This window comes from Carya illinoinensis, chromosome 16, assembly GCF_018687715.1.
Source record: "Carya illinoinensis cultivar Pawnee chromosome 16, C.illinoinensisPawnee_v1, whole genome shotgun sequence".
Lineage (NCBI taxonomy): Eukaryota > Viridiplantae > Streptophyta > Magnoliopsida > Fagales > Juglandaceae > Carya > Carya illinoinensis.
Genome location: NC_056767.1, coordinates 1,656,948 through 1,682,337, shown reverse-complemented (window position 1 = coordinate 1,682,337; position 25,390 = coordinate 1,656,948). Strand labels below are relative to the sequence as shown.

The 25,390-nt window shown below is 37.9% G+C and overlaps 3 protein-coding genes across 6 annotated transcripts; 1 reads left to right on the top strand and 2 right to left on the bottom strand.

The window, feature by feature from the left end:
• Positions 1-7,359: 7,359 nt before the first annotated feature.
• Positions 7,360-8,311, top strand: LOC122298587 (vacuolar iron transporter homolog 1-like). The gene has a single exon (XM_043108407.1). The coding sequence runs from the start codon at positions 7,468-7,470 to the stop codon at positions 8,125-8,127; it is 660 nt and encodes a 219-aa protein (XP_042964341.1). The 5' UTR covers positions 7,360-7,467; the 3' UTR covers positions 8,128-8,311.
• A 2,681-nt stretch (positions 8,312-10,992) lies between these two features.
• LOC122299696 (eukaryotic translation initiation factor 5B-like) lies at positions 10,993-22,104 on the bottom strand. 4 transcript variants are annotated; one of them, XM_043110107.1, is made up of 13 exons: positions 21,734-22,097; positions 19,362-21,622; positions 16,818-17,389; positions 16,621-16,728; positions 16,430-16,530; positions 16,231-16,321; positions 16,035-16,145; positions 15,892-15,957; positions 14,571-14,630; positions 13,865-14,422; positions 12,364-12,483; positions 11,643-11,762; positions 10,993-11,499 (listed from the first exon to the last, which is right to left on the bottom strand). In XM_043110107.1, the coding sequence occupies exons 2-13, from the start codon at positions 21,535-21,537 to the stop codon at positions 11,434-11,436; spliced, it is 4,149 nt and encodes a 1,382-aa protein (XP_042966041.1). In that variant the 5' UTR covers positions 21,538-21,622; positions 21,734-22,097; the 3' UTR covers positions 10,993-11,433. The 4 variants fall into 4 exon arrangements, with proteins under 4 accessions (XP_042966041.1, XP_042966043.1, XP_042966040.1 ...); XM_043110109.1 differs by lacking the exon at positions 21,734-22,097 and adding an exon at positions 17,606-17,709 and having other exon boundaries at positions 19,362-19,488; XM_043110106.1 differs by having other exon boundaries at positions 19,362-22,097.
• Positions 22,105-23,160: 1,056 nt separating this feature from the next.
• On the bottom strand, positions 23,161-24,805 carry LOC122299697 (protein WHAT'S THIS FACTOR 1 homolog, chloroplastic). Its single transcript, XM_043110110.1, has one exon. It carries the CDS (start codon positions 24,561-24,563, stop codon positions 23,319-23,321), a length of 1,245 nt encoding a protein of 414 aa, XP_042966044.1. The 5' UTR covers positions 24,564-24,805; the 3' UTR covers positions 23,161-23,318.
• Positions 24,806-25,390: the final 585 nt, after the last annotated feature.

Genomic DNA, 25,390 nt, shown 5'->3' with positions numbered 1-25,390 from the left:
TTCGCAATGCCAGCTAATTTTCTTATGGAGATGCCGCACATTGAGCCTGCAAATTTGTCTCTGTTGTTGGGTGTGGAGATGTCTGTTGATCAAAATTCTGACTTGTGCCTTTTGCCATTGGAAGAGGAAGTGAAAGATGCCGTCTTTTTGATATTGCAGCATAGTAGCCCTGGCCCGGACGAGTTGGATCATCTTTCTATATTTCTTGTTGGCAAATAGTGAAGGAAGAGGTGGTGGAGGCTGCAAGGGATTTTTTTGCAGGTTCCACGCTGTCAAGATTTTATACTTCGTCATATATTGTGTTGATTTTGAAAGTGTTAGATCCCAAGAGTTTTGAGAAATTCGGCCAATTAGTCTTTGTTCGGTGGCAGACAAAATCTTCTCAAAGATTCTTGTGACTCGTTTGACAAGCTTTTTGCCAATGTTAATTTTGGTGGAACAAGGGACTTTTATTCTGGGTCACAGTATTTTTTAGAACATATCTCTTGCTCAAGAGATGGTTCATGTTTTGAAAAGAAAGACAGTTGGAGGGAATGTTATGGTGAAACTTGATATGGCGAAGGCATATGATAGGGTTCATTGTGATTTTTTATTTAATGTTTTGGCTAGTTTTGGCTTTTCGAAAAAATTTTGTAGTTTGGTAAAGGAGTGCGTTGCGTCCCCTTGGTACTCGATGATGATGAATGAGACGTACAAAGGATTTTTCAAGTCGACAAGAGGCTTACGGCAAGGGGATCCCCTGTCGCCATATTTATTTATCTTGATGCAATGAGTACTTTCGAGGCTTCTTCGGAAAGAATTCGACGAGGGCCGCATTGGTAAGTTTTATCATCCTATGGGGACCTCGTTGTGACTTACTTGTTATATGCGGATAATATTTTAATTTTCTTGAATGGTGAAAAGAGATATTTGAGAAGATTGGGGAGTGTATTATCTTGCTATAAAACTTGGTTTGGACAGCGGGTTAGCTGAGAGAAATTGGCAATTTTTATCTCCCCAGCTGTTAGTGCAGCTGGGCAATGTGGTTTGGTGAGATTAACGGGGTGTGCGCAAGGTAGTTTTCTTGTCATGTATTTAGGGGTTTTGTTGGTATGTGGTAGATTGAAGGCGATCCATATGCATCAATTGCTAGCGAAGTTTCAGGCTAAAGTTGCTGGGTGGAAGGCGAGGTTGTTGTCACAAGGGGGGTGGCTAATTTTGCTTAAACATGTGTTATCTGGTACGGCTTCCTATTGTTTGGCTGTGATGAACATCCCTCAGGTTGTGATTAAAAAGATTAATTCCATTCTTGTTACATTGTTTTGGGGAGAAAAGAGTAGGAAAGCAAAAATGAAGTGGTGTGCATGGTCTCGGATGTGTAAACCAACAGAGGAGGGGGGCCTGGGCTTGAGGAATTTTCTGGAAATCCAACGAGCAATGCATAAGAAATTGGCGTGGCAGATTTTATCGATGAACTCGTTGTGGGCTCAATTCATGGTAGCAAAGTATGGAAGGCGCCAACATGTTTCTCTGCTATTAGCTTGAAGTAATAGCTCAAGATTATGGAAGCCTATAGTCTCTGTTCTTTTGGATGTATGTGAGGCAACTAAAGTCAGAGTAAGGGAGGGCACGGTTTCTTTTTGGTATGACAGATGGTTTTTTAGTGGTCTTTTTTGTAATATGGTGAATGAAGTTAGCAGGCCAGTTTTGAAAATTAAGGAGGTTTGGATTGGGGACTCTTGGGACGTTGACATGCTGCAGCAACTAGTTGGTGTGGAGTTGGCGGACGCTGTGATCAGCGAAATTGGTGCAGCCCGTTCTGAGCAAGATGTTTTGATTTGGAAGCCAGCACTGGACAGAAAGTTTTCTATGGCCGGTGCATGGGACTTAATCCGAGTGAGGGATGAACATCAGACTTGGATGGACTGGATATGGAGTAAATATTTACTGAAGAAAATTTCAGTTTGTATGTGGAGGGCTCGATTTAGTTGCCTAGTGACGGATTCACTGGTGCAGTCCAGTGGAGTGGCCATGGCCTCAAAATGTGATTGCTGTCAAGTCCCACGGACCGAATCTCTGGATCATGTTCTTGCTTTTGGGTAGGTTACAGAGCAGGTATGGCGTATAGCCTCTTTGACATTGGGCATCTCATGTTTACCAACCAGAACCTGGTGGCATCAAGTGGGAGCATGGCTGGCATGTGCGAGAAAAGGGAAAAAATCAAGAGTTTTAATTGGCCTTCTACCGAGCATATTAACGTGGTGCTTATGGCGTCGACAATGCCGAGCTCGAATGGAGGGAGTTCAAGGTAGTGTAGTGGAGGTATGGAGATCCGTTCGGTTATGGTTGAGGATTTTGGTAAATGACATGCATGACAAGAGGCTTTCCGTAGCTGATGAATAGATTCTTAGTGCTTTTGACATTAACGTAACGCTCCGGGCAGCACGTATACCAGTTCAAGTTGTTTGGTCAAAGCCCCCGCTTAGTTGGTGGAAGCTTAATGTCAGCAATAATTGCCGTGGGAACCCAAGAAATTGTGGTGGGGGTGGAGTGTTGCGGGATCATCGGGGCTGGATAAAGGCGGGTTTTTCTGCTCACTTCAGTTTCGGGACCAATAATGAGGCTAAATTAAGAGCTTTACTCCAATGGGTACGACTATGCAAAGAAATGGATTATCGGAATATGATTTTGGAATGTGATTCCAAAGTTGTGGTGGATTGGGTGAAGAAGTGAGACTGTAATTTATGGTATCTTTGAGATTATTGGGATGCTCTTCTTTAGGAACTTGATGGAGTCCACTTTCAAGTGGTACATCAATTCAGATAAGGAATGAAGTGACAGATTATTTGGCAAGGAGACTAGGAGAAGAGGGTTCGAATTGAGATTTTATTTTTGGTGATGACATTCCTAGATTATTGAGGGGTATTATTAGATTGGATGTGTTGGGTATCCCTTTTATTAGGAAGTAATTGTATGTTGGATTTAAAAAAAAAAAAAAAAAGACTTAGAGGTCTTTACGTTTGGATAGTTGGGATTTCCCTTACATTAGATGCTAGTTTTTGTAGGATTGGGTTTTGCATTTGAAATTGCGATGTTTTTGTTACCACGGTATTCTTCCATCATAAGTGAGGAATTTTTTAATAAAATTGAAAGGGGGTCATTCATGGATGGGTAATTTTCAGTCTCTTTCTTTAAAAAAAGAAAAAAAGAAAAGAAAAAAAAAAAAAAAAGGAGATTTGGAACTCCAAAACTCGATCACTCAGCTCTCATATATGAGAAACCATGCATGAAACATGCCCATTCCCTTCCAGCCATTCATCAAGCACTTTGAGTTTGACTCAACCTCAATCATGTCCAGAAAACTTCAAGCCATCCAAATTCGTTAATTCTCACCTCAGCCCATCTCTCTCTCTCTCTCTCTCTCTCTCTCTCTCTCTCTCTCTCTCTCTCTCTCTCTCTCTCTCTCTCTCTCATATTCATTTCCAATTATGTAAAAAATGCTGATATTTCTTGCATCGCAAAATATTATAATTGGCTCTTTTTATATAGGATCCTAATGTTTGGCAAGGAATATACGTATGCTGTCAAATCATTAAGGATAGGTGCGTATATTGTAACTCAGCAATACAAGTTTTATGAAGATCAGGCTTTGCCTTCTTTTGCTTGTGCTGCTGTCCTGAGTTTGACATGGTTCTGGAGCATCATGAACTAATTCTCACGATTGAAATATATATTATTCTTTTGTAGTTAAGCCATTCTTTTACTTGTTTACTTTTGGATCTTGTTCATCAGATCTACAAGTGGGATCTTCAGAACTAAACAAGGACACCAAAGCCTTCAAAATATTAAGATTTAAGAGTTATGCTTAATTTATACTCACAAGCTAGTGTGGAGAACTTCTCGCGCAAATCAAATTCTGTAATGTCAGTAGATGGAGGCTAGGACTCGTGAAAGATGTATATCTTCCACGCTAACTTACAAATATAATTTTTCATTTCATACTTTGAGCTTGGGCCCATTTTAAGGTCAATTCCACTAAATTTGAATCCAACTAGACGAAATAGATAAAATCCAGGCCTATCGGCTCTTGAGGATATATAATCTCTGGTTGAAGCTATGTAAGCCCACTACCAAAAAACACACTTTAATGGGGGCAACAGAAGACAAGAAATCACCAATCCGATTGGTTTTGATTTGCCCAAAACCAAAACCTCCACCTCCACCTCCACCATGGCTTTCTCCACACACAACCCTGCGATTGCAGTACCCCGGAAGTCTGAACCAGTACCACCTAACTTCTTTGGTTTTCTTTCCTTTTCAATGAGCAATATCGCAGTACTGATGAAATGTTGGTCTTCCTTTGGATCTATGCCTGCTGCTTAAAAGCTTAAAGCAACTAAAGAAGTTTTGAGAGTATTAATCCATCCTTACATGGTAAAAAAGCACAGCTTTTTCTGCTACAAATCCACTATTATACAGCAGCCCATGTTTACATGAAAAAAAGTGAACGACAAAATCATTGAGGCAGAAATAAATAAGTACTGTTGCTACGTCTTGGTAGGATTGCAAATATCACATTCCCTTTTGTAGTGCATTCAATCACAATGCAAGTCCAAGTCCTCTACCTAACTTTATTGGTTTTCTTTCCTTTTCAATGAGCATATTTGGCTAATTATGTCTGCAGACAATTTACCGGGTATCTCGAAAAATCCTCCATCAAACTTTTTCATACAAGAAACAAATTAATTACCAGTGTTCTACATGTTTAATATGTAGCTCTAAAGATCATAGATATGTAACATTAATGAATTCTAAAGGGATATGTAGTGAAATATTATAATATATCTTGAAATGGATTAGATCAATATTATTGCATGGTCAACCTCATGACTCATTCAAACAAAGCAATGAACACTGAATGAATTCTCCCTCAGATTATGGCTATAGAAGAATAGACCTTGTAAGCCACATAAAGGCAGCATGATTGGGAAGTTGAATGGAAAGCAGAGAATAAAGGTTTTCATTTCTGTTAATGGATTGAATAGGATAATGGAATCGTTGGTGACAATCGTGTGGATTGCATACTTTCTTCAATTACTTTGTATTTTCTCAGTCCCACTGATCTTTTCCTCTCATCACTACTTTCATTTTGGACGAATGCTCCCTCACTATAATATTAGTGGTTTCCTCTTCATCAATCCATTTATGAGCTTTGTTTATATATATATAGAGAGAGAGAGAGAGAGAGAGAGAGAGAGAGAGAGAGAGAGAGAGTTTCTTACTGGGAGAAAAAGCAAGGCAATCAACATAAGAGAGGTACGTTGGTGCGTGCATGCTTAATGAATATTGACTGTGGACCCAAAAAGTTGATAGTGTCTGCTTAAGAGGATTACTTACGCATGATATATGTTGGATATTCTCAGAAATAATTGGAGGATGTAGTAATATCACTACTTGTAGAGTTTCTTTACGTGAAACTGTCCGGTCTTTCCACTATTTTCAAAAGTAAAAGGAGCGGAACAACTTCACATAATTGCTCAACTAGATATATCATCATATATATGGTTCCAATTAAAAAAAAAAATGGTAATTAATTGACATAATTTATCTATCGAGAAGTATTATAACCACAAAAAAATTCACAAAAGCAAACATACAAACTGACATCGTTTTATATAATATGTTAGATCTACTTTACAATAAAAGAATTAGTTTTACAATCTTATATACCACATCAAATTATATCAGTTTGTATAGAAGATTACTTTTGTGGAACTAAGTTAGCATGCATGATCTTGAAGTAGTGGTATAAAATAAATAAAACCCTTAAAATTAAGTATCAATGTTAGCATTTTGATCTCCATAATTGTGGATCTCGATCTCCACTCTATTTAATTCCTTGCTAGTTAGATTCATCAGGAGTACTGATCACCGATCAGATAGGTATTCATACTAGTACTAGACAGATAGCTAGCTGGTATATATTTATTGATCTTGAAAAACGAGGCCGGAGGTGCCATGCATGCATGCACGGAACCCTAATTCATGTGGATATGGTACCAGACGTAGTACTTTGGCTGTGCAAATAATAAGGTCATGAGTAAAGGCAAGCCATTAAACTATCTCTCCACTATGAATCTAATATTTCCGCATGACTAGCCAACATTTTATGAGAGATTTATACGTTTTGTCGGACGATGTTGCCGAAACATACTACAACAGATACCGGTTTTTGCAACGAAAAACTCTGTTGTAGCGATAGATGTTTGCATACAAGTTCTGTAACCGAAGAACTCGATCGAGCAGTTCAAAACCTTTTTCCGTCCGTTTTTCTTCCTTCATTTCTTTGATTTTGTTACTTGAGGTCATGATCGTGTTGGTTGTCATGCTTTAGTCATGAACAACAAGGCTGGCTGCATGCATCTGTAACCGCCTTAAAGTGTATCTCTTTTCTTTCCTTCTTTTAGGATGAACTTCTCGGTGTCCGGCCTCATCATCTCTATGCTGATCTTCACAAGAAAACGTAATGCACCCAAGAAAATTCTCTCCTTGCCGGCAGTTTTCTTTTTCCCCCTTTTTTGCTCACTTTCATTTAGGTTGCGTTTAGATCATTAATGAAGAATTTGGATGTATATTTGAATTTAGAGTTGGATCATTTCAAATCAATCATGATTGTAAATCTACGATCTTGAAAAGCTTAAATGCTTGTCTGGCCTTGTTAATATAAATCCAAATCCAACGATCTTAATATATAATACAACAAGTGATTTGGATTTTAAATCCCCGGCCGGCCAGTTTATCCAAATCCCCCTCCTAAATCAATCCACCCAAACACACCATTAAAAAGTCCCACAATTAATGTTTCTTTCTAGCTTTCTTTTGGCTTTAATTAATTAATTTTGGTTTTCTCTAGTTTGAACCTCTAATACACGAGAAATACTCTAACCACAAAATATTTCTCTAACGCTATAAAGAGATCTAGATTATATAAAAATAAACTCAAAAATTATATTTATTGTAAAATATATCTAAAGCATCATATAATACCATATCAATTTATGAGTTTATTTTTACATAATCTCTTTATGTTTGTAGTACTTATCAATACACAATTTGCGATGGTTTTTTTCTTTCATTTTCTTCGCCTGATCTAGCTCCCATTTCCTGCTTCGTAGTACTATTCCCCTGATATGACACTCAGTGCAATGCCTCAGTGTTTCAAACTTCCAATATCCATTAGCTAATGATCAGACAGCCATTGCCATGATTTTTTGGATCATATGATACAAGGTAGTTTTCTAATTCTTTTTCCTAACTAATAGAGCTGAATTCTTCTCTAAATCAGTGGGTAGACCCCACCATTGCCTCCACCATAATTAGAAATCTCCATCCATAAATACGTACGTACCCATCTCTAACTGCGTGTGTCCTCCACACCTCTCCATCTCCTCCTCTGCAGTTCATATCATTATTTTTTCATTTCTAACCATGTCATCCAACCAAACATCCCTCAATGATGCCAAATTCACCATTCCCTCCACGGACCTCGAGCAACAGTCAGCCCTAGAGCTTGAAACCAAGGAATTTGACTACTCTAAAAGATCTCAATGGCTGCGTGCAGCTGTCTTAGGAGCCAATGATGGGTTGGTGTCAACAGCCTCATTAATGATGGGTGTTGGAGCAGTTAAACAAGATGTAAAGGCCATGATACTTACTGGGTTTGCTGGTCTTGTTGCTGGGGCTTGCAGCATGGCCATAGGAGAGTTTGTGTCTGTGTACTCACAGTTGGACATAGAGCTGGCCCAGCTGAAAAGAGACAATGAAAGGGGAAATGGTGAAGACAGATCCGAAGACGAAGAGAAAGAGAGTTTGCCCAACCCCATGCAAGCTGCTGCAGCATCAGCTCTTGCCTTTTCTGTGGGTGCATTGGTTCCACTGCTAGCAGCTTCATTTATAGAGGAGTATAAGGTAAGAGTGGGTTTGATTGTTGGGACAGTGAGTTTGGCTTTGGTGGTTTTTGGGTGGCTGGGGGCTCTGTTAGGTAAGGCCCCTGTGTTTAGGTCTGTTGTGCGGGTTTTGCTTGGAGGTTTGATTGCCATGGCTATAACCTTTGGGTTGACCAAGTTGATTGGATCTAGTGGGCTCTGATATTAATATACCCCAATCTCCAACTACATAATATCCTTTGTTTATGTGCCCCTCTCTCTTTCTCCTAGTAATATTGTAAGCAGTCATGAGAGTTTTTTTCCCTCTCTCTCTCTCTCTTTTCTCGATCTGTTGCATCTTTCCTTGTATCAGATGGATACTAAAACCAGTTAATCACGATTTATGACCTCTCTCTCTCTCTCTCTCTCTCTCTCTGGAGTGTACTCGTCCACAGAGAAACATGCATGCTGATCAGCATGTTCTTATCAAACATACGTGTAGATCCTTGTCTCAGAAGGGGATATTAATCATATCAATCAAATGCAGTCTAACATGCCTGTAGTAGAGTCCTTAGAGGAAGCTCTGCAGTCTAATATTCTAAGTTATGGAATGATATGATATAATTAATTGGATCATAAGCACTTAGCATGCGCATTATATATATATACACATATATTTATATATGTTTATATATTTATATATGCATGCAGCAGATCATATGACAATCCAACATCCTAATTAATTGGGAGATAGTGCAGGCAGCTTTTGTCTCTAAATTATCTATTGCATGCCTCTTAATGTATTTGACTTGGCCAAGCTGGAGGAGATGGAGGAACTAAACTTTTTTTTTTCTTTTTTTAAAAAAAATATATATATCTTTATTGAAAAAATCAAGAAAAAAAATGCGAATATATATAAATATATATAAGTGCTACCATTTCACAAAATAAATTCACAAACACTTCATATAATATTTTAAATTTACTTTATAGGTAATTTTACAATTTAACGTATCATATTAAACGACAAATAATTCGTGGGTTAACTTTTATGAGATATATATATATATATAGAGAGAGAGAGAGAGAGAGAGGTAAGACTCTAATATTTGAGTTGACTCTAGGTCATAATGGTCTGCAAGATTTGTTATTATGGAGGCCATATTAAGATTTGATCTTAATTATGATAAGGGAGCTAAATTAATGTTCTTAAATTATGATTACTCATATTAATTATTTAAATCGGTCTTCATTAATATAGAAATAAATGGACTTGGTTTAATTAGTTTTAAAGACCAAACTTAACTTCCAATTCTATTTGTTATATCATAGAAAATAATAATAATAAAAAATCCAAAATCAGTGGGGCAAGTTTCCTTCGGATCATCTGGGGTTGATCAGTCTATTTGAGAATTGGAAATTCGATCAAGATTTTTCTTTTTTAATTCTGTTTTGTAAATGAACTTGGCCGGAAAGCTTTTACAAACAGTACTTGAACCTAACTCAGACATGGATTAATTATTTGCAAATATATATATATATATATAGAGAGAGAGAGAGAGAGAGAGAGAGAGAGAGAGAGAGAGAGAGAGAGAGAGAGAGTATTTATGAGCACATACATATAATACTATATATATATATATATATTACAATAGCTTGATTAACTTGCTGTCTTTTTCTTTACTTTAGGCGTACGTAGAAAGCAATTTAAAGTCAAGAAAGTTGGCATTTTGTAGTTCTTCTAAAGCACAAAAGCCTCTAACTTTTATCCTGAAAGCCCAAAAGAAGATAAAGGCGCATCTACGCATATGTGTCAATCCTAATATATATTTCACCATGCTTTCGAACACTATCAGTTATCAACCTTATCACGACAGCATTTTTTTTATATTTTTTAAGAAAAATGATTTGGTACAAGTTTAAAATAGATAAATTAATCTTATATCAGCCATTGTAAAAAAGTGGATCCTATATATAAAAGTGTAAAAAAAAACTATTCATTCATTAGTGAGATCCACTTTTTTATAATTAAAAGACTTGTATGAGACTTATCTATTTAAGACTTGTACCACGAGACCGAAGTTTACTTTACAGGATTGAGTCCCTAGGACCCTTGCCTTAGAGAGGTTCCTGACATTAAAGCCACTCCATTCGCCTTTTAATATTTGATGATCTAACTTTATATCCATACATATAGATTTTTCCGCCCATGACTTTAATTTGTGTCATGGTTGGCAAATTGGCAATCTAAAAAAAAAAAATCATATGTTAGGGGCTTAATTATTGATATAAAAAATAATACTATATACAATCTTAAAGTGGACAAGTCATATGTATACTTTTTGAAAAAAGTTAACAAATCTTTAGAGTACGCGAAACTTGCACACCTTAGAACTGTAAATATCATTTATCTAATCTAAAAATTTAGACTCTTTGGTTAAACTTTTAGATTTTAGAATCATCAGTGTTCAGTTAGAACTTTATCTTAAGACCCCATGCTGGATCCCTTCATGTATTGAACCCTCAAATTAAGGTTCACTGTAGATCTCGGAGTCCAACACATTAGAGTTAACACATTTCATATCTTTATATAGGATTTGAAAATCTATCTTCGCCCAAACAACCCCATCAACTGAAACAGGCTATTTTCTGAACCAAATTTATGGAATAGACCAGGAGAACCACTGAAATCCTCATGCAGTAAAATAGGAGATCCACTCAAAAATTGCAGCCAACATGCTTTGCCCAAAATACCAATAGGAGTATGAATGCTATAACACATAATTTAGACCAATGGATCACTTCCCACTTTCCCCACTTCTCAACTTGATGGACCCTTACCTTAACAGCACTTCCTCCAATTCATTAATTGGCTGGTTTGATCCATTCTTGTGCATTATACTTTTATTTCTTTCGAATGCAATGCCCCATAAACAAAGAGAAAAGAAAGGAATAATTGCACGTTTCATACCCAAAATGTAGAAGGGAGACATGACAATAAATGACCGAAAGACGAAAAAGAAAAGTTAATCTTCTGATACTTGTCTGTGAATTATCCATGGGTTTTTACTTTTCTGGGATCACTGTGTTTGAAAATACCCGCCGGGCTATTATTTTTTCTTTCAAAAAAAAGTATTGCCAATATATCAACATCATATGGCTCCTCTATATAATCATTATTACATTCCCTCGATTGCCTGTTTGTACCGAAACCTCTTTCCTATGCCAACACCACCCAAAAAAAAAATAATAATAATAATAATAATAATAATAATAATGAAGAAGAAGAAGAAGAAGAAGAAGAAAGAGATTTTCACAAAAATCAAACCAAGTTAATTGGTCACTCTGAGCAAAAGGGCTTCTCTGTGCAAGACAATGGAACCTTGCACCACCCTCCCCAAGTCAAACCAAGTGGCCAAATGATAGACAAAAGCTTCTTCTCCACCACATTCCTTCTGCATCATTGTTTGTAACAGAGCAGTCTCGATGAAGCTCCTTTGTTCTTGGAAAGCTACTCAAAGTTGCCTCATCATTGTATCTTGAAAAGTCTCTTCAATGTCACAACCAACTTCCACTCCTCAACAGACAGATCATCCTGCATATTATAGAGTTACAAAATAAGCAACAATTTAAAGACAATGCATGAAGAATGGCAAAACCAAGCCACCCGATGCCACCCAGGGTTAGCGCAATGAAAGGTCAGTATACAACCCCGATGTGTGAGATTCAATCACTTACCCTATAATTAGCTTTAAGTACATCAATTGACTTCCTCGAGATGTGGCTGACAAGTTCATCCTCAAGCTCAAAGTGCCTACCAAACATCTTTTGCTGTTCCTCAGGATTGGTGCCAACTATCTGAAAATGCCAACTAACATTATGGAAGCAAGGGCATTGCATTGAGACCAAAAATTCCCATTTCTTATGTTCTTTTTTCTTTTATATGTAATCGAAGATTTTTTTTTTTATCAGTGCTATCAAATATTTTTTTTATCAATGCAATCGAAGATTTTATTAAAAAGTTCAAAAGGAATAGTCCGAGTTATGTATACTAGAGGAACACCTAACTAGGAATAATTCTGAAGTCATTTGTTTGAACCACATTTGTTTTTAAAAAAAATACCAATAATAGAAAAATAATTTTTTTTATAGGTACCAAAAATAATTAGGATTTACACAAAAAAAAAAACAATTCACTTTCAAAAGTTTTTTGATGTTACTGAATCTTGTAAAAATCGATTCATGGAGTCTGGTGATTTCCCAAGAAATTAAGAAGGGCCTGGCATATTTATTTTATTTGGAAATGCTAGTGTCTCAATGATGACGTGCACATGGCGCAGAACAAAAAACTGTATGGACTCTGAGAACAATTTGATGTAAGATTTTTAGAAAATTCAGCACTAGACTAGGTTTGTTTATAAAAAAGAGTGAATCCTGCATCATAGGTACGAACATATACCTTAATTGCAACCTTCTGCCCTTTCTTTGCAATATCCACAGGTTTATGATTATTTTCAATGGATGCAATTCGTCCGATATCAATAAAATCCCTCTGAGGAATACAAATCGGAGTCCCAACCTGTGCAGAAAGCAAATGGCATCAGTCGTGCTACACAAACTCTATGGGCATCTGATAATAAGCATCATCTGAAACCCACAACTAACCCACAGTTATAAAAGTCAACATTGTAGAGAAATTTCAGGACTAGTATTCATTCACATCAAGACTGCTCAGGAGTTCTGTGCCATACATGATATTTACAAGTTTACAACAACACAAGCTGTAAAATCAAGCAAAAGATCAGGGAAACTAAGTTAGCCTCAGTCAAAAAAGTATATAGACAAGATGGAGCATCCCAGCCTGACCATGAATTCTAGAGCTGGTAAAAAGTCATGATAAATAAGTTCAAACCCTTTAATCACATTATTAAGATAAATGACAAAGCATACTACTGCAAAAGTGTTCCCAAAATTTATGCTACTTGATCTACAAGATCTTGAACTTTTAGAGTTTCATAAGCATATCATACAGGAAAACAAATAACAGAAGTCCCATATTTTGACAACTCTGCTAGGTCATACCATTCACAATGGACAACATCAACCCTTGAGCACAGAAAATAACAGAGTAGCATCCACGGTCTCTGTATCTGTTGACTACTATCTGACCAACGAACAAAGCCCCCAAATCATGCACAACTCAACAAGCTAACTAATTTGATATTATCATCATTATCACCTCCCGACTGTGTAGTGGTAACATTTAGAACTTTACCATCTCCTCCTTCCTCTTACTTCTCTCCTACATGACAGCATAAAGAAAGGATAAACTCTCAATTCCCTTTCCCTTCCCGTCTCTTTCCTTCATTTTTCCATCCCTATCAATTCTAGTGCAGTTGTATAGGAAGGGGGAAGGAACTATGAAACTGAAGAACAAATAGAGTAGGTATATAAAACAATCTCTAGGGTAGACTTTGGCCTCAGAAAAGTTCACATACGTAGATGGCTTCACTGGCTTGTTCTGTTGGGAAGTACTAAAGCCAGACCTCCAAATTGGGGGCGTAAACAAAAATAACACCGTGTGCTCAAGAAAGTTGATTGGTTGAACTGATTTGGAGGTCACTACATAAACCCCATGCTCCAAAGCATAACTCCTAAGCAACTCAACAAGTTTAAAATTGAATGGACATTTCACCGAAATTATAGAGTACTTATTAAGCTAGCTTCTTGTTTTAAGTTTATTAGCGGTTTCCCTTTTTTCTCACTTCACTGAAATCCACAGGTAGCTGGTCTCAACCAGATCTCCTCTTTTCTCAAACCCAAGACGTGTGAGAGAGAGTGAAGTGCAGGAATTATCTGGTGCCGATAAGGACTTCATATCCTGACAAATTATATTTCACTAACATTATTGTGTCCCTCAAACAACAAAAAATAAGCCATATCGGGTGAAAAATAATTACCTTTGCAATGCCTTCAAGGACATCAAGCCCCAATACAATTGGATCCTTCTTGTTGAAAATACAGTTGGGTAAAATTTTAAGGACACATGGGAAGACCGCATCATCAGCAGTTTCCTTCTTCTTTTCCTCCTTGAGGTTGTCAATATAGGCCTTAAATTGATCAAACAAGTGATAAATGATATCGGCCCGAAAAATTGTCACACTTAGAGACTCTGCAAGTTCCTCAGCATCCTTCATAATTTTTACATCAAATGCCAAGATAGTAGCATATTCCTTTTTCTTTTCAAGCATTACACTGGCCTTCATGACATCCTTTTTATGTACTGGGCCTATGCCTATACCACTAACAGGAATGTTTACAGCTGGGGACTTTAAGAACTCGAGCAGTGCTTCCAAGGAGCCTAAGGTAGACGCTTGCACATAAACTCCCTCACCACTCTTATCAATCCTGCTCATGACTGACTCCACATCTTCCATAGCTGCTTCCTTGACATCCTCTAAATCATCATCTGAACCTACAATATATAGACCAGTGCCAGCTATAGCATGTTCAAGGCCCTGCATTAAAATAAAACACAATATATCAGGTACTTCCTTCAAAAGAACCAACAATATTCACTTTAGTAGTGCAAATGTATTGCTTAAATAATAGATAAAGCTAATAATTAGGCAGGATTGGCCCGACTTCAATATGTGAAAAAAATACCTGTGCCGAGATCTTGATACCCATTGCTGCCTTGATTTCCTTATGGTGCAGATAAGTCCCCTGAAATCAGCATTGAATTAGATTTTTTTTTTTTTTTTTTTTTTTATAAGTAAGAGAAAAATATTATTGATCAGAAAATAAGCATAGCATGTGTACACAGGAAGTATACATAAGACACCTAGTTACATTCTATGAGCGATGAATTAAAGACAGGAAATCATGAACATTGTCCCCGTTTACTACAATGGTGGAAAACCAAAGCAGTAAAGTGTGTAGGAAAAAGTTCTTCAACTCTGCCGTAGAGTTTTCCTTGTCTTCAAAGCACCGGACATTTCTTTCCAACCAAATACACCACATGATACACAGCGGGATCATCTTTCACACTGCTGCCACTTGATGACATCCTTGCATCTTCCTCCAACAACCTAACAAATCCACCACCCTCGAGAGCATAACCCACGCAACATCAACCCTTTGAAAAATCTCATCCCACAGCTCCCTTGTAACCTCACAGTGTAGTAGGAGGTGATCCATAGATTCTCCATTCTTTTTACACATATAACACCAATCCATCACTACATAGCCCCTCTTCCTCAGATTATCCGTGGTCAAGATCTTCCCAAGAGCGGTGTTCCATACAAAAAAGGCTACTTTAGAAGGCACACGAGACCTTCAAATGTTCTTCCAAGATACAGAAAATGATACAAGAAGATCATCAAAACTCAGGTTGTTATAATCCATAGCGGCTGCCCAAAGGAACAATGTATTGAAAAAAAAGATTTTAAGCTCATCCATTGTCCAGCAATTCTGATATTGTGGCATAGCAGTTCTAAGGTCGTACAACATGACTTTAGTATACTGTGGCAGATTTTTGTAAACTTCTCTCTCATCATGTTTTCTTCAACCCTGCCTCAAAGGTTTAACGTCCCAAATAATTCACCCTTTCATTACCAGAGGGCGAGTAGTGAAGCTTAGCAACCTTTTTCAAGATTCCAACTACTCTCTTTTTGTCATAAGCAGATTCCAAGCATTCAACAGACTACTGTTGCAGATTACCTTCAAGACCTTGGCCTTGAAATTCAATCAAAGAAAGATTCACTTTAAAGTCTCTTCTGTATGTTTGTTCTTTCCAAAAAAGAAAAAAAGTCTCCTGTATGTTCAGATAGAATTCAATGTAAGGCTCGACTATCTCTTCTTTGCCAGTTATTTTCCTAGCAGTTACTGGAGTTCTACTTTTCCTACTCAAGAACTTTTTGATATGCACTTTTCCTTCTCAGGCACTACGAAAACAACGTGAGAATGTCAAAAGAGAGAACCATACCTTGACTCGAAGTTCCTTCATTGGATGGGGCGTCAATAAAGCTCGAATTGTGGTGACAATAGGTCCCTACAAAGCGAGATTCATTATTAAGGATTTGAAAGCAAGCATGAGATCATGAGGAAACATGCTTTATAGGTGCTTGCCTGCATGCCACAAACAACTATTTGATCTCCTTCATGAAGCACACCATTGACTAAAACAACATCAATAGTTGTCCCATGACCTTCAATGACCTTGACTTCCAACACTGTACACTGGTGGACAATTTACTCACGATCAGATTTTCCATTCTACTATCAGGTTCTCAAGCAAATCAAACATATCGAAAATATCACAAACCTGAATTTCATTGCTATATGTAAGTTTCTCAACCATAGTTTTCTGACTCCATTGAATCAATAATAATAACAAATCTGGGATGCCTTCGCCACTGGATTACCCACAAAGCTAAAATATCAGGACAATGGCAAAAACAGCTTGGCAGCTGAAGAGCCCAAAAAAATTATGTCAATACAAGACTAAAGTCCACAATTTGTACCTAATAGCACTTGTAGGTACAATGCTAAAAGTTTCCCCCATTTCCTTATTCTTATAATACAATTCACTATTTAGACCTTGCTCCTTGAACTGGGTTACAATCTGAAAACCAACAAAAACAAACAAAATGAATGAGTTATAAATCAAACGGAAAATAATGAAACAAATAAGAAATGGCGGAATATACAAAACCTGAGTGACCCTCATATTGAATTCATTTTGTACATCCTTAGATTGTTGTTTCATGGCCTTCACAATTGGTGCATTGCGACATGTTTTCCATCCATAGAGCCTATCCACCTGCTCAATTGAAAAAGCAGTTCTTTTTTAGTATTGAAAAAACAAAATAAAATACCTACACCAAATGCAAATTAAATAATGAACCTAACCTTATTCAATGCAACAATGAATTCTGTATTCCTCATTTTCAAAAGGTTAAGTGATTCTATTGTTTGTGGCTCCAAGCCATGCATTATGTCGACAACCAAAATTGCAATATCACATAAACCCGAACCCCGTGACCTCAAATTAGTAAAGGATTCGTGCCCAGGAGTATCAATAACCAATAGACCCGGGACCTTCAGTTTTGCATCAGCTTTCAGTTCCTTGGTTCTCTCACGAATGTTCTCAGCAGGAAAATATGTTGCACCAATTTGTTGAGTGATACCTCCAGCTTCACCTTCCTGAACATTAGTGCCTCGGATACAATCCAGCAACTTTGTTTTACCAGTATCAACATGGCCCATGATGCAGCAAATTGGGGAACGAAGGTTATCTTCACTCAGTTTGGAGGTAGAATCAGACCTTGAAGCTTCTTTTTTCGAGGATTCATCTTTTCTGTTATTTTTTTCAGCAAGTTCAGCTTCCTGTATTTCCTTGTTCTCAAGATTCAGAGATGTTATTGGATGGGAAGGAGTGGTTTTCTTAGCAGCACCCATTGGTTTGGCAGTTGCAGGAGGTGCTGTAGATTGAAAAACCAAAGAAAGGCAATAGGTAGATCAGTAGGACAAAGGAAAAAATAAACAAGCACGATAGTTACTCCAAAGGCAATATGCTTTAGCAAGGTAGTTCCTAACAGTGCCATGAAATGACAATATGCCTAGACCCCAGACCTTGCAAATTCAGAGACAGGTTAAAAAACACACGATTTATCAACATGCTTATTTTTATTTTTTACCATCTTCTTGTTTGGCAATGTGGGTTGTACAAAAGGCATCTGCTATGCCAAGAAACTTGAGGTGATTCAACATCTCCGTAATCCTTACAAATAAAATTTCCCACCTGTGCAGAAAAACATATATGTTGCTGGAAAGTACGACCATAAATTTTACTTATAAAAAAAAAAGTAGGACCATAAAATCCCATTTCAGATTAATCAAGTTAGATCCAATACTAGTAATAAGTCATAGTTTTCAAACAAAACAAAAGAGAGGGCATTAGACAGAAAACAAGAGTTATATGTAATGCCCCACTCAGTCCCATATTGGGTGGGTGAAACATGATAAAGGTGAATGTACATTGAGTGCCACGTCTCAAATTGGTCCCTTAGGAAGTTGGACTGAGCTTTTTAAGGATACCAAAGAGCTCAAATTTCCCCTTGCCAAATTGCTTCCTTCTAGTTTGCCTAGGTGTGTAGAAAAGTTTCAGCAGAACTTCCTTTGGGATGGGTTAGGTGAAGAGATCAAATTTCACCTCGTCAACTGGCCGACGTGTGCATTTCAACCTCTAAGGATGGTTTAAGAGTTCAAAACCAACTCTTAATTGATTGTGCCCTCTTGGGAATTAGCTTTGGTGCTATCAGAACTAGAGAGACCTTGTGGAGTTCAGCTGTGAACTCTCAATATGGACGAGTGGGATTATGGATTAACACAAGAAAAGGTTGGGTGAAGGTTTTTTTAACATACTAGAATTGAAGTGGGAGATGGAGCTACAATGAGATTCTGAAAAGTTATGGTAGTAGGGCTCTCAAGGAACCTTTTCCATGTGCAGTGTTGCTCGTACTAAGATGCTTATGTGAAACCATTAGCTTTATCTGAAAAGCTCGTGATTGAGAGGTAGATGTCTTCACTGCATTCTTCAATTTGTTATACACCTTTAGTTTGAGACGAGGACATGGAGATAACCTCCTTTGGGCTCCTTGAAGTACACCTCACGAACATCACAAAACCCACCTCACCGACTGATTAAAAGGTTTTGTGAGAACGAAACAGAAACATATCATTCATTAAATGGCTCATGAGCTTCTTTTTAAGGTCTAGACATTATTGATGAAACAGAAACATATTATTCATTAAATGGCTCATGAGCTTACTTTTAAGGTCTAGACATTATTATAATATAACTAAATCATGTATCCATTTCCATCATCTTCATTCTCATAATTCCATGCAGATGTGCTTCCAACAGAAGGTTGTTGCTCGACTTGTTGCTATACTTCTGGACTGGTTCTACTTTTTTCCTCCAAAATAGCATTTCACAAGCATATACTAGCCAAATGTGTAGAACATGTGGCGTCAAATGCTGAATTGCTAATATAATTATACAGGTCTGAACAGGATGCTATGAAAAAAAAATTACAAAAAAGGATAAAAAGCCAGAGATATCAGCGACAAAATTGTAACTCTCCTTCTTACTACGAAAGAAAATTGTAACTCTCGAACAAAAAAAAAAAATGCAGCGTTTGCACGGTGTCCAGGATTCCCTTGACATAAAAAAAATTGTAACTCTCCAAATTCTGAAAATTCTATATGTAAAAAACATCTAAGGCTAAAGAGGAATAATGGAGAAGGTAGTTGCCGAAACAAATGGACGCGAGGCATATCCTCGCAGGCGAATGTAAACAAGTCCAAGAAAATTAAATCGAAAACCATCATGATAATATGCCCGTCAGAAAACAAGAAAACAAAGAAATGATATTTCAACATAAAACTTACCAGCATTGTGAGAAGTTGGTATTGCAACCTTTGTCTCCTTTTTAACCACTGGGTCAGGCTCAGAGTCGACCTCTTCATCAGCAAACGCACTTTTAATAGAAAGATTAACTGCAACATCATCCCAGCTCTTTGCATCCCATTCATCCTCATCATCATCTTCTTCCACTCCATTATCTTCGACAGCCTCAGCCACTTCAGACTTGTCCTCCATGTCAATGGACTCCTCATCAACTTTCTCTGAATCGACGCTATCCATCTTGGCCAGAGTCTCTGGTGGTTCTTCCTTTGCTTCTACATTTTCCACCCGCTTGTCAGGAGCACCGCCATTTGCTTTATCGTGAGTTGGTTTTTGCTTCTTGTTCTGATATTTGGGACGTTTATTTTGTGCAACAGTGTCTGTAGATGGGGGAAGCATCCCTGCATTAGCAAGGAACTGGTTCTTCATTGCTTCCAACCTTCGGGCTTCATCCTTCTGCTTCGTAGTCAAAAGCTTACCTTCCGCTTTTTTTCTCTGCAATTTCTCTTTTTCCTTTTCCTTCTTTCTACGCTTAGCTTCTTCTGCTAGTCTCTCTAGTTCTTCTTGCTTCCGTCGCTCCTCTTCTTCCTTCCTCAACCTTTCCTCTTCTTCCCTCTTCTTCCTCTCTTCAGCTTCTTTTCTCCGAGCAATTGCTTCTTGCATTTCCCTAACATGTTTTGGCACTTTCTTGTCCGCAGCTTTACTCTTAGATTCGTTCTTCTTTGGCTTTGTTGGTTCAGTTATTATTTCATCCTGGGTTTCATCCTTCACCTCCAAAACAGTGGCAGCAGCTGCTGCTGCTGCTGCCTTCTTCTCTTTTTCCTTCTCCTTCTTCTTCTTCTTCTTCTTTGCTGCAGCAGAATCCACACTCTCTTCTTCACCTTCCTTCTCATCAGCCAGAGCAACTGGTTCAGGTTGAACCTCAATTTTCTCTTCTTGTGGAAGAGCAGCCGGCTTTGACATAGGAGGCGCCTCACCGAGTTCTGCAAGAATCTTATCTAAATCGTCCTCCTCCTCAGCTGTTCTTCCACCCTTCTTCTTTTTCTTCTTAGTTTTAGAAGTGTCCTTTACCTCTTCACTCTTATTAACTTTATACACTTCAGCTACCACATTACTAGTTCCCATACTCGGTTGTTCAGGTTCATCTATACTCCTAACTTCAGCTTCATCTCCCAGTTCAGTAAAAACGCTACTACTCTTTTTCTTTGAAGACTTTTTCTTACCCGAAAATGTGATTGCAGAGAAATCTTCATCCCCTACAGTATCATCATCAGCTCTAGTATGTTCAGACACGGAAGTATCTTCATCATTCTCCTCATCAGCCAACACAGCACTAAAGGAACTACTACTACCAACAGTCTTCTTTGAAGACTTCTTTTTCTTACCCAAGAAAGTAAGCGGGGCAACATCTTCATCCTCTTCTTTCTTTTCATCCCCATCATCCAGCCCGTTAAAATCAGACGTTGTGAACACACTACCACCACCACCTTTGCTGCCACCTTTGGCTTTGGATGACTTCTTCTTCTTCCCTGTAAAAGCAATTACTTGCTCATCTTCATCATCGCCATCCTCAACTTTACTTTCTCCCAAAGAATTATCCACCTCCTCCCCCTCATTATCATCAAGATTGTCACCATCATCATCAATAGCATCAAACGCCGATGCACTAAACAAACTACTACCACCCATGCTGGCGTCCTTGGACGGCTTCTTCTTCTTCGTCTTCTTATTCCCTGAGAAGCTTACCACTTGCTCATCATCATCTTCCACACTGTCTTTCTCATCAGTTAGTCCAGAGCGTCCATCCTCATCGTCATCCTCTTCTCCCAACAAACCGAATCCAGAAGCGTTAAACGCTCTATTCCCACCGCCCTTCTTCGACTTCCCTTTCTTCTTCCCAGTAAACATCGTATCAGGAGCATCGTCCTCTTCCTTTTCGACATCGTCACCCTCATCGTCCTTGGGGTTCAAAGCTTTCGCGCCCCCCTTCTTACCCTTCTTCTTCCCAGTTACAGCAACCCTATCTTGAGCCTCTGGCTCCTCGGACAGCTCAACTCCGATAGTGTACTCATCGTCGTCGATGACGACCTCCTTCTTCTTCGACTTAGACACCGCAGCAGGGGCTTCGTCCCCACGAACCATCGGCTTCTTTCGACCCATCAAAAATACGTTCTTTCTTTTCGACGAATTGGATTCGATGAGTAGACCGAGAACCAGAACCAGAACCTATACAATCAGATCTATCCTACAAAATCTCATATGAAAAAGACCTGAAATTTATCACTAAAAAATGGAAAAGAGTCTTAAAACAAAATCAATCAATCGAGAGCAGACAAAGCGTAGAGAAAGAGGTTACTTGGGGCGACGGTGGGAAACGAGAAAGAGAATCGGAGCAATGGCGAGAACAAAGGAATTGAAACGAGGTAAACGGAGTAGGCAAACTGGAAGGAATGGATAGCTGAGACAGGGCAAGAAGTGGTTTGAAGGAAATGCAGAGAAGACCAGAAGGGAAGGGCAGAGGAGTCGGCAATATATAATTTGTTCAAGGGTTGTCTTTTGGGTCTGTGCAGAATGTATTCCGTGAGTTGGGTTTGGTTGCAACTCTGCACCCGTTTTGGACTTGCGAAGAGGTTGCAATTCGTGTTTGGATAGGAACAATCACAATCCCATCGACTCAATCTTATTTTAATTTTTAATTTTTTTTTAAATATAAAAGAAGGCAAAGACCAAAGTTTATTGATAAATTCTTACTAATTTTTTTTCTATTACAATGAGTTGACATTCTTTATCAATATTTGAGCTGCATTTAAAAAAAAATGTAAAAATTGATTTAAGGTAATTAAAGAATAATATTAGATACCTAATTCTTATTTCAAATTTAACACACTACATAAAATATTCATCTCTTATTTTTTAAATAAAAAACTTAAAAGCCGAAGTTTGATGTTATCTCGTCGTAGTAGAATGAGAGTGAAGTGTCTAAAGTTTTTATGTAGCAATTAAGTTGCTACCAATAATACACTTTTTTAGATATGTGTGGGTGATTTCAATCACATTCTCACAAATGAAGAAAAGTGTTGAAAGGAAATGAGAGAGCTGTGCCCAAAATTGTCTCTTTCATAGAATTGCCAGCCAAAGTATAATTTTATCGATCCAATATGTCAAGGCTATGCAAATTTCAGTTCGTCTAATAATCAGTGCAAGGTTTGAGATTAATGTTACTCACCAATACACTTTGTCTCCATATTACCTGACAGTGATACTGGTTTCTATGTTCAATGAATCAATTGTCTCGTTTTGGCACCATACTCCCAATGAAAAACATAATGATGACTATGTCTGTAACACGCCGTAGGCAGCATTATTGAGATGTCATTTCAGTGCGATGTCTTGAATGATCCTGGTCTAAAAGTACCATAATTTCTTATTATTCTGAAGTTAACAGATGTCATAATTCTGAAGACCCTGATAATCAGTGCCAACGGGCCAACATGTTCTTTGGAGAGGTTCAGGTGTCACCAATGGAGATTTCCTCGAGACAGGGCAGGGGAGAGAGAGAGAACAAAAGTGGGAAGCAAATCGCCATTCCTGCCAACAAAGAATCCTTGATTGGAGTATTTATGCAACTTTCTGGAGCCCTCAAGTCTTCTTCATCATGCCTACTAAACTACCTGGATCGAGTCAATATTCAGATGCTTTCCTGACCTTTTTATTGTCAGAAGTACAGAATTTGAGCTGTTAAAATGTCATATATAATCCAATTACATATTCCCTGGTACACAATTAAATTAAAACGACCATCTTGAATGATCATTGATATTCCAATAAATAAGAGAAAATGGTATTGGGCAAGCCATGGAAAGACATCAACCATCAAAAACTGGGAAAATTACATACAGAAAGTTAATATCTTGAACCCAAGTACATACCTCAATTGAATTTTATGGAACAGTATCATCAAAGAGAACTTTATAAAACCTTTTTCTTTCTTCCGGATCAAACAGACCTCCCAACTTATCTCCCCCATCATCATTGTCGGACATTTCAGAGCTTCTGGTCTTGTTTTTCTCTAATCCCCTCAATACTATGTCTTTCTTTTTCTTCTCCAAATTCAGTAAATGTCGCCTCCGATTATATTCATGAAGTCCGTCCTGCATCAGTTCCCCAAATTTTTCTTTAGCAACAACCAGAGGATCTTTATCAATCAGCTCTGACCCCTTATATCCCTCTCTAAGAAGCACAGTATAGATTTGATACTTATTCGAAACGTAGAAAATGCCTGGATGTTTGAGCAACAGAACATTCAGTTTCTCTGGCAAGCCAAACTCTCTCCTAAAATGTCCTAGCTTCAAAATTGAAGCTTTCTTCCACAGTGTCAACGACAACAGCTCGTGCACCAAGCCCACAGTCCTCTTCTCCATCTCCATTGATCCCTCCATCAAACCTCTGGGTTCCAAGTATGGCGAAATATAAGGAGTTGAGTTGAATTTGCGAGATCTCTCCCATGACTTCACCCAACTAGAGGGCAATGAACATGAAAAACATGGCTCAGAACCCTGCTTCCTAGCGGCGGCTTCAATGGCGGAAACTGCGAAATCAGGGTTCCAGGAAGCCAGTTCAATCTCCATCGAACTCCGTCTTCCGGTGTAATTAACAACCCGAAACATATCCGAATACTTGGGCACGATTCTAATCAGATAGTCGTCTGGAAAACCGAAATTCCTCTTTATTTCATTGAGTTTAACGACATTGAGTCTATGATTCGAGCTCATCATAAGCAACTTCCCCAGTCTCTCGACGAACACCGGTTCCTGCATATCTTTGACAGCCTCTTCCTCTTCCGCCAAAAACATCATCCGCTTTGTCAGCCGGCAGTAGTACTCGTCGCCTTCGAGATAAACGTCGAAGCAGCACGGGTATTTCTTGAGCCAATTCAGAGCTTTGCCCTGTAGATCAAGGTTCTTGAATTTCTTCTGCAGGAACTTCACCGGCGCCACCCGCTCGGGACACCGAAGAATGATGTTCTTGATCTGATTATTGACAACCCACCTACGGTTCCTAGACAGAGCAGATTCGAGATCCGGTTCTTTCTTCATTGACCAGAGTGAGAATTTTCGGACAAGGTGCTGAAGAGAGTGAGGAACATAAAATGGATTGTTCCTAAAACTGGGGTTTTTCCGAAGCATTTCGATTAACAAAAAGTTCGGTTCTTTGCAAACTGATCTTCAAGACCCAGTACTGAGGGATAAGATGGGTGCCTACCGATAATCTCCTCGAGTTTTTTTCAAGTTTTCAATTTTGCCATGCCTTTTTTTCTAACTAAGATCATACACGTTGATAGTTGATTCTCAAGCACCGGGCTCTTTCCGGGCCTCCAGCTAGTCAGAATATTTCAAAGGCTGCAGTGCTGCACTGAATGAGAGTGCTTTTCTTTTTTTTTTTTTTTTTTGAGAAATGATATTTGCAATCGTGATTATACAAGTGGTATGTAGTCACTTTAAAAAAAATAAATTAATATGAGACCCACATGAAAAAAAAAAAACTAACTTTTTAATCGTAGATCCCACTCTTTTTCAAAGCGATTGCGCGGCTTTTGCAATTCTACGACTGTATGTAGCATTGCTATTTTTTTTTAGGTTGTTTTACTATTTTAGCAAATTTTTACTTTTATAAATTATATATTTTAATTAATAAATATAGAAAAATATTATTCTTTATTCTAAATTTTATCACTCCAAATCATTAAAATGGATCAAATATATCACATGTTGAAAGTGACAAAACATAGAATAAAGAATAATAATGCTCATAAAAATAATTTAACATTCAACAAATTGACTTGAATTTCATAACAAAAACCTTCTTTTCAAGTAGAGAATTGTGTATTCAATCTGCAATTTATTGATGTTAACTAAAGGAAATAATTTAATTTTTCTGAAAATTTTGACTCAGCTTGACTAATCTCTTTAAATTCCAATAAGGTTCTCCAATTTTTATTCGAATTCGAATCATC

Bases quoted from the DNA above. Each gene is read 5' to 3' on its own strand.
- LOC122298587 (XM_043108407.1), top strand. From the start codon at position 7,468: ATGTCATCCAACCAAACATCCCTCAATGATGCCAAATTCACCATTCCC.
- LOC122299696 (XM_043110106.1), bottom strand. From the start codon at position 21,537: ATGGGTCGAAAGAAGCCGATGGTTCGTGGGGACGAAGCCCCTGCTGCG. The intron at 16,729-16,817 runs GTTAGGTTCATT...TCAATTGAGCAG, and splicing joins TCATTGTTGCATTGAATAAG to GTGGATAGGCTCTATGGATG. The intron at 16,146-16,230 runs GTTTGTGATATT...ATTGTCCACCAG, and splicing joins CATATAGCAATGAAATTCAG to TGTACAGTGTTGGAAGTCAA.
- LOC122299697 (XM_043110110.1), bottom strand. From the start codon at position 24,563: ATGCTTCGGAAAAACCCCAGTTTTAGGAACAATCCATTTTATGTTCCT.